Consider the following 17,282-nt stretch of genomic DNA (forward strand, 5'->3'; position numbering starts at 1 on the left):
TGTGTACTCGGGACAGTACTATGTGTGGCATACTGTGTACTCGGGACAGTACTATGTGTGGCATACTATGTACTCGGGACAGTACTATGTGTGGCATACTGTGTACTCGGGACAGTACTATGTGTGGCATACTGTGTACTCGGGACAGTACTATGTGTGGCATACTGTGTACTCGGGACAGTACTATGTGGGGCATACTGTGTACTCGGGACAGTACTATGTGTGGCATACTGTGTACTCGGGACAGTACTATGTGTGGCATACTGTGTACTCGGGACAGTACTATGTGGGGCATACTGTGTACTCGGGACAGTACTATGTGGGGCATACTGTGTACTCGGGACAGTACTATGTGGGGCATACTGTGTACTCGGGACAGTACTATGTGTGGCATACTGTGTACTGTGGCCAGTACTATGTGTGGCATACTGTGTACTCGGGACAGTACTATGTGTGGCATACTGTGTACTCGGGACAGTACTATGTGTGGCATACTGTGTACTTGGGACAGTACTATGTGTGGCATACTGTGTACTCGGGACAGTACTATGTGTGGCATACTGTGTACTCGGGACAGTACTATGTGTGGCATACTGTGTACTCGGGACAGTACTATGTGTGGCATACTGTGTACTCGGGACAGTACTATGTGGGGCATACTGTGTACTCGGGACAGTACTATGTGGGGCATACTGTGTACTCGGGACAGTACTATGTGTGGCATACTGTGTACTCGGGACAGTACTATGTGTGGCATACTGAACTGTGGCCAGTACTATGTGGGGCATACTGTGTACTCGGGACAGTACTATGTGGGGCATACTGTGTACTCGGGACAGTACTATGTGTGGCATACTGTGTACTCGGGACAGTACTATGTGGGGCATACTGTGTACTCGGGACAGTACTATGTGTGGCATACTGTGTACTCGGGACAGTACTATGTGTGGCATACTGTGTACTCGGGACAGTACTATGTGTGGCATACTGAACTGTGGCCAGTACTATGTGGGGCATACTGTGTACTCGGGACAGTACTTTGTGTGGCATACTGTGTACTCGGGACAGTACTATGTGTGGCATACTGTGTACTCGGGACAGTACTATGTGTGGCATACTGTGTACTCGGGACAGTACTATGTGGGGCATACTGTGTACTCGGGACAGTACTATGTGTGGCATACTGTGTACTCGGGACAGTACTATGTGTGGCATACTGTGTACTCGGGACAGTACTATGTGTGGCATACTGTGTACTCGGGACAGTACTATGTGTGGCATACTGTGTACTCGGGACAGTACTATGTGTGGCATACTGTGTACTCGGGACAGTACTATGTGTGGCATACTGTGTACTCGGGACAGTACTATGTGGGGCATACTGTGTACTCGGGGCAGTACTATGTGTGGCATACTGTGTACTCGGGACAGTACTATGTGTGGCATACTGAACTGTGGCCAGTACTATGTGTGGCATACTGTGTACTCGGGACAGTACTATGTGTGGCATACTGTGTACTCGGGACAGTACTATGTGTGGCATACTGTGTACTCGGGACAGTACTATGTGTGGCATACTGTGTACTCGGGACAGTACTATGTGTGGCATACTGAACTGTGGCCAGTACTATGTGTGGCATACTGTGTACTCGGGACAGTACTATGTGGGGCATACTGTGTACTCGGGACAGTACTATGTGGGGCATACTGTGTACTCGGGACAGTACTATGTGTGGCATACTGAACTTGGGGCAATACTATGTGTGCCATAATGTAAACTGGGGGCAATACATTTCAAACCACACAAGTATGAATTTTGTGAGCTAAAAATATGCTGTACGTTGGTCCCATTTCTAATTATAATATCATGGTATTAGCATGATAAATTAAATTATATATACACATATATACACACACACACACCTGGGCTGGACTAGATATTAGCCGACACACTGATAGAAACAGGTTGCTGACCCCTGCTCTAGAGGCTGCAATGGAACAAACCAAAGAGAAATGAGAGAAGAGTTAGAAGCGTAGATGGTGCAGACCATTCTGGCATGTGGGGGTCACTAGAAATATACAACCTTTTGCAACAGGAGTTCTCTGCTCTCCCAGAGATCACATTTATGGTGATAATTTGTTGTTTCTACCATTGTGTAATAATACCAGCGGTAACTAACTCACCCCCACCTACAGATGTGTATTATGCTATTTATTCTCATGCTCCTACTTATGAAACCTTCAGTTGTATTGGAAACATCTTAGTCACAATCAATTTTGGATTAATGAGATTAACTGGTATATGAAATCACTTAATCCAGGGTCCACGCCCAACACAAGTACAGGTTTAAAGATACACAAGTATTGGCATTTCTTCTTCCCAATCATTAACACGTCCTCAGTCTTTCATAACTCCCGATCCATTCATTTCCATTCTCTGATAATGAGTAACGTTAGTCACCGCTCATTGCTCAGCAGGTGTAATACACACAAACACTTATACACAATATGTGACTGAGGCATACAACATACCACAGGTGCCAATGTTCCGCTTCTGGAATTACCCGTGTAGAATCAGTCCACGCGGGACTGCGACTGAAGGGTGGTGAAAGATATCACTTCACAGTCCAGCCTCCTATCACTGTAGTAGGTCCTTCATTAATTGTTTTATGGCACAAAAATTTTCATTCTTTATCACAATGATACGGTATGAAAGATTGTGACCATTTTATTCAAAGTTTTCTGCTGGAACAGCTGTCAAGATAAACAGCTGTCTCAGTGAACACCTACCTCCTGTCTCCTATCTTTACTATGGCCACCTTTGCGATACCCACCAGTGGGGAAAGTGGGTAAGATGCGGTGATGGATTCGAAGATCCCTCTACCGCAATGCTCTCTGCATAGGCTTCAATGGCTGACACCACTGGGCACAAGTTCTGAAGATCTTTGATACATGATATCAGTATAGAAAATAAAGAAATGACACCGCACCAGGTGATCACTGTTCCAATTAGTTAACTTCCTTGGGAGAATAATTATCTCCCCCTTAATGTCTGTATCGGATGGTGCTCCCACACATAAACATACATTTTGTCAAGAATAAAAAAGAATTAAGAAAAAAGGAAAAAGAAAATTGTGCTTATTGGGGCACTCAGCAATCTGATTATGGTAAAATCAAAAATCTTTATTGATACATTTAAAAGTATATTTATCCCTAACCATACGATTAGCGAAATATTTAAAAAACAAAAAATAGTGATTAAAGTGCAATGGTGAATTAAAATAGCAAAAGTTGCTAAGCCTCGCTACTTGATATATGTCAATAAATTCTTATATTAAGTTCCATGATAGTCAACTTGTATATAATGTTGATAAACTACTCAAATAAAGGCTGACTGCCTTATTGTAATAAAGATAATAACAAATCGTATGGCTTGGTTATTGTTGTAATATCCTTATCATGATTTGCCTCCTTACTATAATAAAGAGAACAAATTGTCCAATTTTTCTATTACAATAGCTTCCTTGTTAACGATCTTGTTATCACAATGGGCAGGATAATAATGTATAAATTGATTATTATAGGATCATACTCATAGCTAAAAATATATGTCCCATCCTTCCAATGTTAGCTCGATATAGCCAGTTTTACTAATGAATTATGGAGTCACATTCATACACTGATCATAATCTTTATACATTAAGTGAAACATAACTCGATAGTAACGAGTTCTTGACTGAGGAGTCTTCCTTTTATCAGAAGCAATTTAACTATTCACTTTGATGGAGGCTAGATTAGTATATCCTGGAGATGCTAGGAAGCAGGCTAACAGTCTTTGTTATGATGTAGCTATTTAGTATGTTCCAATTAATTTTCCATATAATTATTAAGAATCCTGTCTTATAGATTCAGTCTAGGTAACCCTGCCACACAATCATTAGGTTACCTACAGCTGATGTAGAACATTAATAAGATTTGAATAAAACCTGTTATATAAATATAATGTTGTGTGGATGTAATTGAATTGATGCCTGGTTACAATATTGCAGTAATATTGTTGGCATGATCCGGGGCAGTGCTTACAGAGTACAGATCGGGCAGTTCTGTACCTCACTCAAGAATGAGATTTCCTTTTGTTGGATGAGTTTATTTAAGAGCGATAAGGGAACAATTAGATGCACTTGTTGTAAGGCTAAACATTTTTGGTGTTCATATAACCTTTGTTGTAATCTTCTGGGTGTACTACTGTATATCACATGGACACAACGATCATTGTACAGCATATGTGGAGGAGCACCATACATCTGAGAGATCTTTTATTGCTATGAGATTTACAATCAGTGACCACATTAAGCCATGTCATCATTTCCACACAACCATAAACTACTGTGGTATTAGAGATATTAGTAATATACTTCATACAATGAGCTAGTTTGTCTTTACAGTGAGACATATTGCGATAGACTGTGTTTTATTAAGTGTAATGTTTTCCAATGTTTTCTAATACTCTTCTCGATTTTTATGGTGCTTAATATATTTAAATGAAAATAAATCCAAAATAATTTGTCTCATTGATATTTCACTATTAACGCATGCCCAATCAATTGGATCTATATTTTGAACAATCTGTGTTAATTAGTGCAAGTTTTCAACAAATCTATCAATTAAAAGTTGAGCCTGTATCTCGTAATCTTCTTGTGTGGTACAATTACACAGAACCCTAAGGAGATTGTGAAGCTTGTCACTGATGATCTGAATACAATGTTAAGGTCTAGGAAGGTAATAGTGCTAGAGCTAGATTTAAATGTGAAATTAAAAGGATTTTTGTTAAAATATATAACAATATTAACAAGCTCATGTTTTTACCAGTTCATACAAGGAAGATATTGCTGATATCTTTTCCGCAAGTATATTAATATGTACAGGGGATTGTTGTACCAAATATAATAAAGTTGCCAATATCTAAGAAACAAGTTTGCTAAGCTGGGTGCGATCGCAGTTTCCATAGTTACTCCAATTTTTGGGTGAAAGAACATGGTATCATAATGATTATAGTTATAATGAAGGATGAATTTGATACAGATAAGTAAAAATTAATTTTGAGTGTCTGAGGAATCAGGGATGGTATTTAAAAAATATCCAGCTGCTGGCCAGCAGTGCGTATGATCAATGGTAGTATATAAAGACTCAATATCACCGTTCACTAATATAAGTTAAGGTTTCCAAGGCATCTGTTCACATAAATGCATTACAAGAACAATTCAATTTAAAAACTGAAGGATTCAGAGAAAAATGTAAATACTCAGATAGATTCCAGGTAAATCAATAATTCCAGGTAAAAGAGGTGTCTCAGAAGGATTGATCAGAAATTTGTGTATCTTGGTCATCATGGAAAATGTGATTTTTTTCATTTTATATGTATACATTATATATATATATATGTACTAATAGTGTTCCAACATCAAATGTAATTGCTTATTATAGTTGGAGGAAGGATTATTTTCCAATTAATATCATTGATGTTTCCATCACCCGTGTGCTGATGATCAGATCTTGTATTTTACTTTTAATGTATTTTGCACTATAGGAATTTCCAGGCTTGAACCAATGAAATAAAAACACACAAAAAAGAGACAGGTAATAGACACAGCTCTCTCTCTCTCACATAAACACTGTAAGACATACATGAAGCGTAACTAAGCAAAATTTTATGAGTCTTAATACTGAAAGTTTTTTTAAAAAAATCACAGGGAGAGAAAAATCTGGGAATTCAAGCTGATAAGAACATTCCAGTCATTGACTCAAGGACTCAACCTAACACCTGGATCTATGACCCACTACATGGACATCTCTCAAATGTTGTGCCCTTTTCTCAGTCATTGATTTGTAAATTTGCCTGATGAGGGGCCCTCTGTGCTCTGAAAGCTAGCAAATATATCCATTTCTTTTGATTAGCCAATAAACGTATCACTCCTATAATACTTTTGTCTTTTTTGACATGAAAGTATTCAACATCACATGAGATATACCTAAAGGTGAAAATGAGTAAAACGGATGATGTTTTAGCTATTTCTAGCTCTGCATTTTATTATAGTAAACAAGCCTTAGTGTCTACCGTACGTGTATTCTATATTATGTGTATTTAATGGCAGAACACATGGTGATATAACACCACTGAATATGGATACAAAGCAGGACAATCCGAAGACATGTTTAGAAAGCCTTTCCTTTCCTCCTCTATTATAGACTATTCCCCTAGATATTTAATTTCTAGAGGTTTAGTTTAGCTCTACTTTATGACCAGGTGAAATGAATATTGTTTTCCTCTGAGTTCCCTGGCTAAAGCACCAAATAACTGTGTACTTATAGTATGCACAGATACATTTACTAATCTGTGCAAAATGTGTCCCCTAAAACAAAAATGCTTTTTGACATAGAAAAAAACCCTTGAAATTTGACATCCTTCCATAAATAAGACTCCTGTATACAGGTGTACTCTACATTAAAGATATTTAGAAGTATTCTGAAAGTTCAGTTAGGAAAATGCCGCAAGTACGCAGACCTGTGTACTGAATGGGAAGAGCAGACAATGAACATCCCATGCAAACTACACTCAGCGAGCCCGTCATATGACCCATTATTCTTCTAATGTATGTGCAGAGCATTTTGGCTGCTGGATGAACCAATCTGCCAAATAATGACATCCATTAATCTCCCATCTTCAACCCCTTGTCTTTTCCAAAACAGAACAGGTTGTATATGCCTGGGAGGGAAGTGCAGAGTTCTCACAGTGACTTATTAACCTCTTCAGCACTGACAGCTTGCTAGGAGATCATTTCACATCAGCACAAACACAAGTAAGATCTTAACGTTGGCTTCTCTGGCCACCCAGATCCTCTGACTTCCCGCCTGGAGGTGTACAGCTTTTCAACACACGCAGCCAACTGTAAATTACTGCGGTAAACAATTCTGTTCAAGCCCTAAATTAATTAAAGCAGCTGTTAATTTATCAAAGCAGTATAGCTGACACAATTATTAGGCTTTTAATTATAAGTGTGTAAGAAATGTGCAGTTTATTAGAGAGGGAAGTGACTGGTGTGCAATAGTCTGTCCTTGCCTCCGTTCTAATTCACAATTACACTTTGTAACATAAGTAGCATTATATTATGTGGTCCTTATATTCATGTACTATATATCATGTTGCACTGGCAGCTATCTATCTAACATGTCATTTGGAAAGTTACAGTGGCAGATATGAGGTTTGTAATAGAAAAAAATACTTGTCCGGCTATGGGTAATATAATTTTAAAAAGCACATAAAGTGGAGTTTGCCTTAAAGTTTATAAGCTACCAGTATTTGTTGGCTAAGAATGTGCAATACACAAATACAAGTTACTGAATGGTGATTTTAACCACCCTGGGTTGGTATATGATATAACATGCTAGAACAGGCTCCTATCGCTGCGTTCTGGAGCTGTGCACTGTTTGGGTCACTTCCCCCTTTGGGGTTTCTCCTGCTGGAGGGAGAGCTGAGTCGAATAAAGCTTCCAAAATGCTGCAATGTAACTTAACACAGACACGTATTTGGAATCAGTTTCAGAAAATATTTAGTGATAAATTTATGGAATTGCATTAAATTTGTGAAAATAAGTGCAGGTCCACTAATACATAAATGTCTTATATTTAGTACATTTAACAAAGAACTATTTAAATATGTTGGGCAGGCACAGTGGTTAGCATTGTTGCATCACTACATTGGAGTCATGTGCTCTATTTCAACAGGGGCCCTATCTGTGTGCAGTGTATGTTCTCCTCGTGTGTATGTGTGGGTGTTCTATGGAAACTCATTTCCTATCACACTCCAAAGACATACTGAAAGAGCCTAGTGAGTGTGTATGTGTGTGCGTAAGAAAATAAAGACTGTAAGCTCCAAGGGGCACTGACTGATGTGAGTGATTAAACATTCTCTGTACAGCACTACGCAATATGGTAGCACTATATAAATAGTTGGTGATAAGTAATCAATATTTTATTAAATGGACCTGAAATGGTTCTTCCTGTTCTAAAAAGAACAATGTAAAACTTACTTCATGACATAAAGTAGTTACAAAATGATTCCCTGTTTATCCCACTACTAGCAAAGCTGTGACATGTGTTCTAGTCTTGAAAGTATAAAATACCTCCAGTCATTAAGGGCTTAAAGGCAATGTATTTGTTGATTGGAATATTAAGAGATGAATGTACTGTATAATAAGGCTATTATTAAACAAATAGCATTTTGAGGTTAGAGAACATGTTGTTGGAATGTGCATTTGTAAATAAACTGTGCCTGTGTTTAATTCTCTCTTCACAACAGGCTCATCTGCGCTCAGATCATACCCTCTTCTTTCTGTCATCAGCCACCAGCCCAGCTTGGTCACCCACTTGGTTCCTTCAGCTTCGTCTTCACACATTCAGGTGCTATCACCCACACATCTTTCTCCACCCTGTGCACGCTCAGAGACCCCTGCCAGTGAAGCCCCCCAAAGCAGCGAGTCAGAGCTTGAACAATCAACCTCTCGCGTGAAAAAGCCACGGCGCAGCAGAACCATTTTCACGGAAAGCCAGCTCATGGGACTAGAGAAGAAATTCCAGAAGCAGAAATATTTATCCACTCCAGACCGGTGAGTATGTGTATAGGTTATTACAGTGTGCGATGGTCACATATACACAAACTGGAACAATGAGGACCATTTACAAATATTTTATGTCTCTCTAGAAGTATTTCCTGAGAACCGAATCTGGTCCATAATCAGAACTTGATAGACTTGTCTGATAAAAAGCCAGGTGCATACATACGTGCTCAAAAAGGGTTTATTATGCATACTTACTGTAAAGCAAATTATTTAAAAATAAAAAAATAAAAATTATGTTCCCCGGTTTATAAGGTGGTTGGGGAACTTTTAGTATAAGCTTTACAGGTGCAAAAAGTGGTGGGAAAATTATGATATTGTAAAGAAGATTCTAAACAATGTACTTAAGAGACGGATATTTCAGCTGACATTTAGACAAGACAGTAGTATGGACTCTCTCCCCCCCCCCCCCCCTCTCCCTATGTACAGCAGAACTTGCCAGTCATCCATCACTACTGTTTGTTTTTCTTTGTTGCAACAATGTTGCTCCATTCTGCAAAACAGGTTACTCTTAGTTACGAAGGAAAGCTGATACATTTAGGTTTTGCTAATCCCAATACTGATCAGTTTGTCTGCCTCTTATAACTCACCCCTCCTGAAAATATAATTTATATATTGCCTATGTGTAATGGGGAACATCATTCTCCACCAGCAGTAAGCACAGATCACCCTGTGACATTAAAAGATCTTACTAAGTTTAATTTATCAGACTGTTTAAGAAATGCAATTTCTTTGGTCTGTCTAAATTCTCTGTCTGTCCAGCTGTTTGTCCCCAGCTGCAATGATGTCAGCAGGCAGCATGGGTAAATCCCTGATACGGCTCTGGCATCTGAGTTGGCACAAGCATTTGGTATGGAAGATCAATCACTCCATCTCTTACACACATGTCCTAGATTTGCATTTGCACAAAAATAAAAATAAATAGTTCTAAAATGAGACATTTATTAATTTCAAGCTCCTATAATAAAATGTCAGAATTAACTGTTATGTCTAACATTAAAACAAATCCAGCACATGAGATTAGCCTGGGTTCAACATGTATGCTAAAAGGAATAGGGAATGGGAACCTGTACAGCTGAACAAGTGACACACAGCATTTCACTATTCAATATGTTCCCAATTGTAAACCTCTATGGAATTTGCTGGCGCTATATAAATAAATGCTGATGGTGATGATGGTGTAAGATGTGATATATGAAGGAGGGATTAGCTGTGCAGGTGACAGTAGTAGGACTTTCAGAAGGAACCATTTAGGCTGCATGGATATATCAGGATTCCTGTAAACCCCAGAATGCTAGTGCTGAAGGGTAGGTCACTTCCCCATAAACCTGGTCCAATGTGGCATCTTTAGGTGTCACCTTCCTCAGCCCAATGTTTACTTTACAGACATGGTTTATATAGCAGCGTATTTCCTTTGTATTACACTATGCTATGCTGCCTTGGTAAATGTCATCACCCCTGACCATCCACCAATCAGTTCTCTAAGAAACATTCAGCCTGTGTTCTTGTAAGTCATGGCTCTTATGTATGTTTTACAGACTGGACTTGGCTCAGTCCTTGGGACTGACACAGTTACAGGTCAAGACGTGGTATCAGAATCGCAGGATGAAGTGGAAAAAAATTGTAAGTTGGCTCAAATAGCAACTCATGAGATTATTCGTTGTTACACCAAGCCATGAGTCCAATATTTTTAGGTAGAGAGTATACAAATAAGATCATTTGGTATTGCATCACTAATGTCAATCTAATCAGTGGAAATGCAGATATTGTGTTCAGAATTAGTCATTGTTTTTCTGGATTAATCTATTGAAAGGAACTCAGGATTTCATGTAAGGCAATAAAGGGATAGTATACTCTACTTTGAGATAGGGTTAATTTTGCCTTTATTCCAAAATTAGCGAAATTTCCAAGCTATGTGGTAAGCAAATTAGTTACCGCAAAAGGTCAATAGTTAGGATTCAGAGCATTATGCTTTAAGGACATGTGTAACATTAATACCCAAAATAACACAGGTGAATTTTTAATAACTCAAGAAATAATAAGATTATTTGGTTTTATTTAACAGGTGCTTAAGGGAGGACAAGAGGCCCCCACCAAGCCAAAAGGGCGTCCCAAAAAAAATTCCATCCCAACCTCTGAAGAAATTGAGGCAGAGGAGAAGCTGAGCAGATTGGCCCATGCTGATGTAGAACAAGAGGAGGAGTCAGGAGAAGATCAGGGTGATCAGACACTGGAGGTAAATGAACAGAAAGGAAGCAACAAATTAGAGTCACCTTCAGCACCTCCATCCAAATCACAGCTAGAGCTCTCAACAAATGAAAGGGAATCCTCGAGCTAAACAGACACACAATATGCAACAACAGACTGTGCCACGTTGCATCCTGAACCAATGGGAGTTACCAGGTGTGTTCTTTGGACTAGTCCTATGTGCAGTCCCTGGTCATTCATGGAATCTTCCCTATAAGCTCTTTCATCTAGAAGGGAAAAGGTTAAAGCCGTCATGCAGAAGGGAGCAGAATAGAGGATCTCCGTGACTAATGGGGTCTGTGCAGACAAGACTGGGAATTTTTGCTGTGTTTGGAAAACAATTGGACAGTGTATATATGGTTTTCTTTATTTTTGTGCCAGAAACTGCAGTGGAAAGGGTGGAAAAAAAGCCAAAGTGACGGGAAAGAAGCTGTTTCCCCAGTGTGACTTACTTGAGAATGCTTTCAAATTAAGTGCCTTTATTGCATGTAAGACAATGTTTATATATCCAATCAGAACAGTTGTGATTTAAAACCTCCTAAAGCATTTACCTACTAATAAGTAGGGTTCTAAATCCCATAAAATGGTCATAAAAACATGGCATAATTTACTGTATACAGAGAAGAAATCTATGCACACAGTACTTACATGTGTACATATGTGTCTGACAGTTGCCGTGATGATCTGGCTCATAAAACAGCAATATTACACAAAGACTCAGGATAAGAGGGTTGTATATGAAAGATGGGTCCCTCATGTAGCACATACAGGTGTCCTTAACTTCTTCCATCATGTATTCTCATTCATACAAGAACAATTTGTATTTTAGCTATATTTTTAAACAGTAAACCAATGGAGAAATAGAAGCAGAAAATACACCAGAGATTCTAGATGTGATTTATAGAGTACATGGCTTTCCCGTTCACCAAATACTTTATATCATCTAGACATAATTGTGTCATTCTGTTTGCTTTTGGACATGCTTTGTGGATAAAGCTGCATCTAAAGATGTGTCATATCCAAGGGAAAAATATAATAAACATCACTGCCAGTATATATAAAGTCCTTGTTGAAAAACACAGAAGGAAGCTAGACAATTAAAGCAATATATTTATTAAAAGTTGCCAAGCGGCAAGCATTGGACAATAAATTCAAGTGGGCTGAAGGTGTACAGCCCATTATTTAGTGTGTTTGACACAGAAAGGAATATAATTGGCATTATTTACATGTACAATGTACATTATAGGCATGTTAGCTGGAGATCTGCATTTATGTACATCACCAACCTGCCAATGCTTACACTGTAAACCAGGGAGAAACCATTCACTTTCTGTGACTGGGGATTCTACTCATATAAAACTGTAACATCCAATCCTGACCTTACAGCTTATCAAGCAGTAGCAACATTTTTATATGCAGCAGAATGACAAGTATCTCACATAGTGCTTGTAATGTGAGAAATGTCTGACATGTTACTTATCTCACACATATTAATAATCCTAGCACTCTGACACTGCATTATCATTTGGCATTTTATGTGGAAAAGTAAAATTGCAGGGAATTATGCAACTGTTATTGGCAGATTTAGCTTGGTGATTAGACAACCGGAAGGTCCAGGAACTGAATAACATGCCATTAACATAGGCTAGCTGGGCCCAGCTGCATGTCACACAGTAGGCTACAGAATTCAGGCTGATCTTCCGTTTATATATAAGAATGTGAAACACAGGAGATGTAAATCTAGAGGCAATCTGAAACAACTTGTGCATGTTCTCAGGGAATTCTATGATGAAAGAGTCTCTTACTAGGAGTACTCCTACATAATACAGGCCGTTCTACATCGCCTGTGCTACGATGCCTTGTTGCTTCTAAACATAGTGCTGGGCAGTGGGACCTGAGTAGTTGTCAAACTGCCCTGATATACAAGCACTTAGTCTCATCTGATTATTGTCACTTCAAATGTGGAAAGAATCGGTCATTCCTACCATTATTCAGATTTTTAAATGACCTTGAAGTAGCTGCTAGATACATTATTAATTGTGAAGCCATATACTAGTGATATTCTGGTCCTGGAAGGTTCGTCTGTTTATCAGGTAACAAACTCTGCCTCAACAAACCTACTGTCATCACTTCCAGGGCCTGATTATCCAACAGGCTGAAGAGGCTGCAGCCTAGGACACGAGGCTTCTGGGGGAGGTATAAACTGGAATGTTAAAATATAAGACAATAGTTGGTCTCCAAAGTAAAAAATAAAACAAGAAAAAAGTAGCAAGGTTTTAATCTTGACGTATTCTTGTGGTCAAGACTAAAGACACGGAGTCATCCTTGGGCGGGGACTCGAGGATTAGGGCGTTGGAGAGACAAGGATGGGGACAGGCGCAGGCATGACAGCCCCCTCCCCCTTCACATCTTCATCCTCAGTAGCGCTTGTTAATGCCTCCGATCTGCTGTGACCCTTTTAAAATGCCAAGAGGAGCAGAGTTTCAAGAATACAATACAAGAACATAAACTTTGGAGTGGGGAAGGGGAGGGGGAAAGAAAGCCGGATTTTAAACGCCTGTCATGGAAGGAGAGGGGGCTCAACGAGCGTATAAGCCTAGGATGGAATGAACCCTTAATCAGGCCCTGATACTTCTGTATTTTCACATTAATATAGCTATCTATTATCAGATATGATATTACAACCCTCACCAACATCTCTCAGGTCAGTCTACTGATTTGCAATATAAGATTAATAATAGACACAAAATAACTTTATGCAGAGGGGGCCAAGAGTGCAAAAACAAACAGATAAATGCACTTTTATGGCATTTACACACATTAGTGGACGTGTGCTCAGAGCACACACTGATCAAACACAAAGGAAATTCAGTGTGCATGTAAATTGACCCCTGTGCATTGCATGTTGGGAAACAGGTCATCTGTATACCCAATACATATTGCGTAGGCAATACATGCTGAATTTCCTTCCATGTATGATCAATGTGAGCTCTGCGGGCCTGAGTCATTAAGGAGAGCAAGGCAAAAAAAGGAGTAAATTTGATCCTGGACAAACCATGTTACAATGCATGGGGTGCAAATGAATTTATTATTTTGCACATAAAGAAAATACTGGCTTTTTTGTCATGTAGCACACAAATACTTGTTAATTTTACTTTTTTACTTTTAAGTTGATCTGTTGTTTTACCCAAACTATAAATCTGTCCCCACATTTTAAATTTACCTCCCCTCCAATGCAACATGGTTTTGCCATGGTGCAAAGTTACTCCTGTTTTTGCTTTGCACTTCTTAATGACTCGGGCCTTACAAGTTATACAGGTTTATAGCTGAGGTTAATGGAAAGACATAGAAATGACTGAACTATGCGACTGCCTTCCAAACCTTACACTTTATATGCCAGTCATTTTGGTGCCTTCCTCTACCAGATATGTACATTTTCCTCTCTCCAGTAATAAGAAGTATGAATGTATTTTGTTATAACAGACCTGAGATCAGTGTGTGAGAAGACAGATGCTGGATTACCCCATATAGTGCTAGTTGGCTTCACAACTCAGGGATACTGACTGACCTGACACTATGTGGGAGGGGGCAGCTGTCCATAATATTACTGTTTACTAACTCATATGTAAAGCGGATTTGGAATAAAATTTATAATAAAGTATCTTTTTTTAAAGAAAAAATAGAAGTTACATATTTGTTCTATGTGTGATTTTTTCCTCCAGGATGTAAGATACATAGACCTTCTTGACCATGGGTTGAGGTTTTTTATTTTATTAGGCATAACTAATATCTAATTATAAGTGTTCTCCAAGTAAACTGATCAACTCAAGTCTAAGAATAAATGTTGGGCATGGGGCAGGTTAGTGAACCTCTGTAAGGTACAGTTATTATAATATCATGTAAAGCAGTATTTCAGAGTTCTTATACAGAGTTGGACGATGATATTATTTTCTGTGTATAATACTCTTTAATACGTCTGTACATGTCCACAAAGCGCTAGTTACGGTATATACATATGTAGACTGAGATGCATCTTATCATTATGCTGCTTGCCGCCCCTTACTAGTAAAACGGCAGAATGGGGGAAGGAGGGCAAGTATAAGGGTATGTTGGAGCAATGTGACTTATGTGGCCTGAGACTCAGACACACATCCGCCTGTCAGGAGACGGGAAATTTGTAGCTGTTCGATCACTGGTGTAAGTTACAAACGGAGAGTGATGATGATTGGCTTAGACGCATCTAGCTCAGCATACCTGTGTATCGTGTCTTATTCTATGCCATTCTGTCTGCATTTTACACAGAAATTACTTCCAAGTCTACATGAGGCCCATAGTGTGTACAAGAGTATTAGGATAGGGTTCTGAAATCTCTTTTTACATGTACCTCCGAGCACATGTTTATATCAGGTATACAATCATTGTATAATATGTACAGTATTGCTGCACATTTATCATTTACTACCAGACAGGGGAATCATGAGTTTAGGCCCCTTACCCCGTTACATGTTATGTTTATTCCAGCATATCATCTAACCTGGATCTCAATAAACAAATACAATAACACCAATGATACAAGTGCGAGAGATTTACACTAGTTATGTAGTTAGTATATTGTATCTTGGTATCATCTGTCTCCTGTACAAACAGAGCATTATTCACATAACTGCTGAAGATACATGACAGCAATATCTAGATATAAATATATTTATAGTGGGTAAGAGAAATATTGAGAAATACACTTATGACATTTACAGAGTTCAGTATCTGTCTATGAATTGCTTTGACTTCTTAACAGTTTCAGCAACTAATATTGAGTAGAAATGTAGACTGAACTGAAAGTGTCCATATCAATAGGTAAGTGAATAATGCAGTATCCTCCAAATACATAATACTAACACATCAGCTTATACATAATAAATTGCCTATATAATATACATAAACTCCTATGTGTAATAGTGTGTCCTCTATATGCATCCTACTTTTACTTGTATAATATTGTTCCTATTGGCAAATAATAGAAGGTATGGCCCAATCAATGTTTAAACCTCTAGGTGCTAATGTTCTTAGCTTAAATATCCAGGATGCCTCTTCCTTATTGATCTTTCTTAAGAAATCTCCTCCTCTCCAATTACGTGTTACCTATTTTATGGCCACAAATTGTAGGTCCTTCACCTCTTAATTGTGTTTCTGTGTAAAATGTTGCGACACACTATGCAATTCATAACCCTGCTGTATATTGGTTAGGTGTTCAGCTATTCTAACCTTAAGTTTCCTAGTTGTTCTACCAATATATTGTTTTTTACATGAACATGCTAATCAATAAATCACATTTGAAGTGTCACACGATAAAAATTTCTTAATGTTATAAGTTTCATGGGTTTGATGCAATTTAAAATTAAAAATCGGTTTTGTACTACTATTTACTAATTTCCAGAAACTGGAACATGTACCACAGTAAAAGAAACCATTGGTTGGGATCATTTGATTTAACCAAGTAGACCCAATTTTGTTATCTAATGGAATGTGATTTTTAATCAACAGGGAGCATAGACTTGGTGCCTTCCTAAAAGTAAGTTTTGGTTTTGGGTGGTAGGCAAGATTTTAGATCCTCATCCTTCTGTAAGATATGCCAATGTTTGGATAAGATCTTTTGAAGTTGTTTGGCCGAGTCTGAATATTGCGTGATGAACCTCAATGTCTGTATTTGTTGTTGATTCATCCCTTTACCCTTGAATGTGAGGAGCTCTTCTCTATTTTTTCCTCTCTGAAATGCTTGATCAACTATCTCTGGATCATATTGTTTATCTAGAAAGTTTTGTTGCAGTTCATTTCCATGTTCTACAAAATGTTGTAGCTTCGTGCAATTGCGACGTATTCTCGTAAACTGGCTTCCGGGTATACCTGATAGCCAGTTTGGATGGTGATGACTACTTGATAAAATATATACATTAACATCTACCGGCTTTGAGAAAGTTTTTGTCTTAATCTGGTTGTCCTCTATAAAGATATCCAGGTCTAAAAATGATATCCTCTGTTGGCTATATTGGGTGGTGAATGTCATCATTCAGCATATCCAAGAACTCAACAAGGGATTGCTTATCTCCCTTCCCCACCATCAATATATCATCTATGTAACGTTTGCAATGAATACATACAACTACTAGTTAATCACCTGGGTTGAGAAACAGATATACTCAACCATGAAGAGTATAAGTATTTGAACATACAACATTCTATTATTCCTGTGCTCTACTTGAGTCTCAAAAACCCAAAGGCTAATATAGTATTAATGGCACTATACTGGAAACTACTGAGGAGGAAAGGGAACTAGGAGTCACTATTTCTGGTGACTTACAGGTAAGC

General features: G+C 38.4%; 2 protein-coding genes across 2 annotated transcripts in view; one reads left to right on the forward strand and one right to left on the reverse strand.

The window, feature by feature from the left end:
* BARX2 (BARX homeobox 2) overlaps positions 1 to 14,608 on the forward strand; it is a 32,751-nt gene extending 18,143 nt beyond the window's left edge. The window contains exons 2-4 of the mRNA XM_075190503.1: positions 8,357 to 8,663; positions 10,211 to 10,295; positions 10,738 to 14,608. Coding sequence (XP_075046604.1) covers positions 8,357 to 8,663; positions 10,211 to 10,295; positions 10,738 to 11,010 — 665 coding nt within the window. The 3' untranslated portion in view covers positions 11,011 to 14,608. The remainder of the gene's footprint in view (positions 1 to 8,356; positions 8,664 to 10,210; positions 10,296 to 10,737) is intronic.
* Positions 1 to 17,282, reverse strand: part of ARHGAP32 (Rho GTPase activating protein 32) — a 389,933-nt gene that overhangs the window by 225,761 nt on the left and 146,890 nt on the right. The window lies entirely within an intron of this gene.

Source organism: Mixophyes fleayi, chromosome 11, assembly GCF_038048845.1.
Source record: "Mixophyes fleayi isolate aMixFle1 chromosome 11, aMixFle1.hap1, whole genome shotgun sequence".
Lineage (NCBI taxonomy): Eukaryota > Metazoa > Chordata > Amphibia > Anura > Limnodynastidae > Mixophyes > Mixophyes fleayi.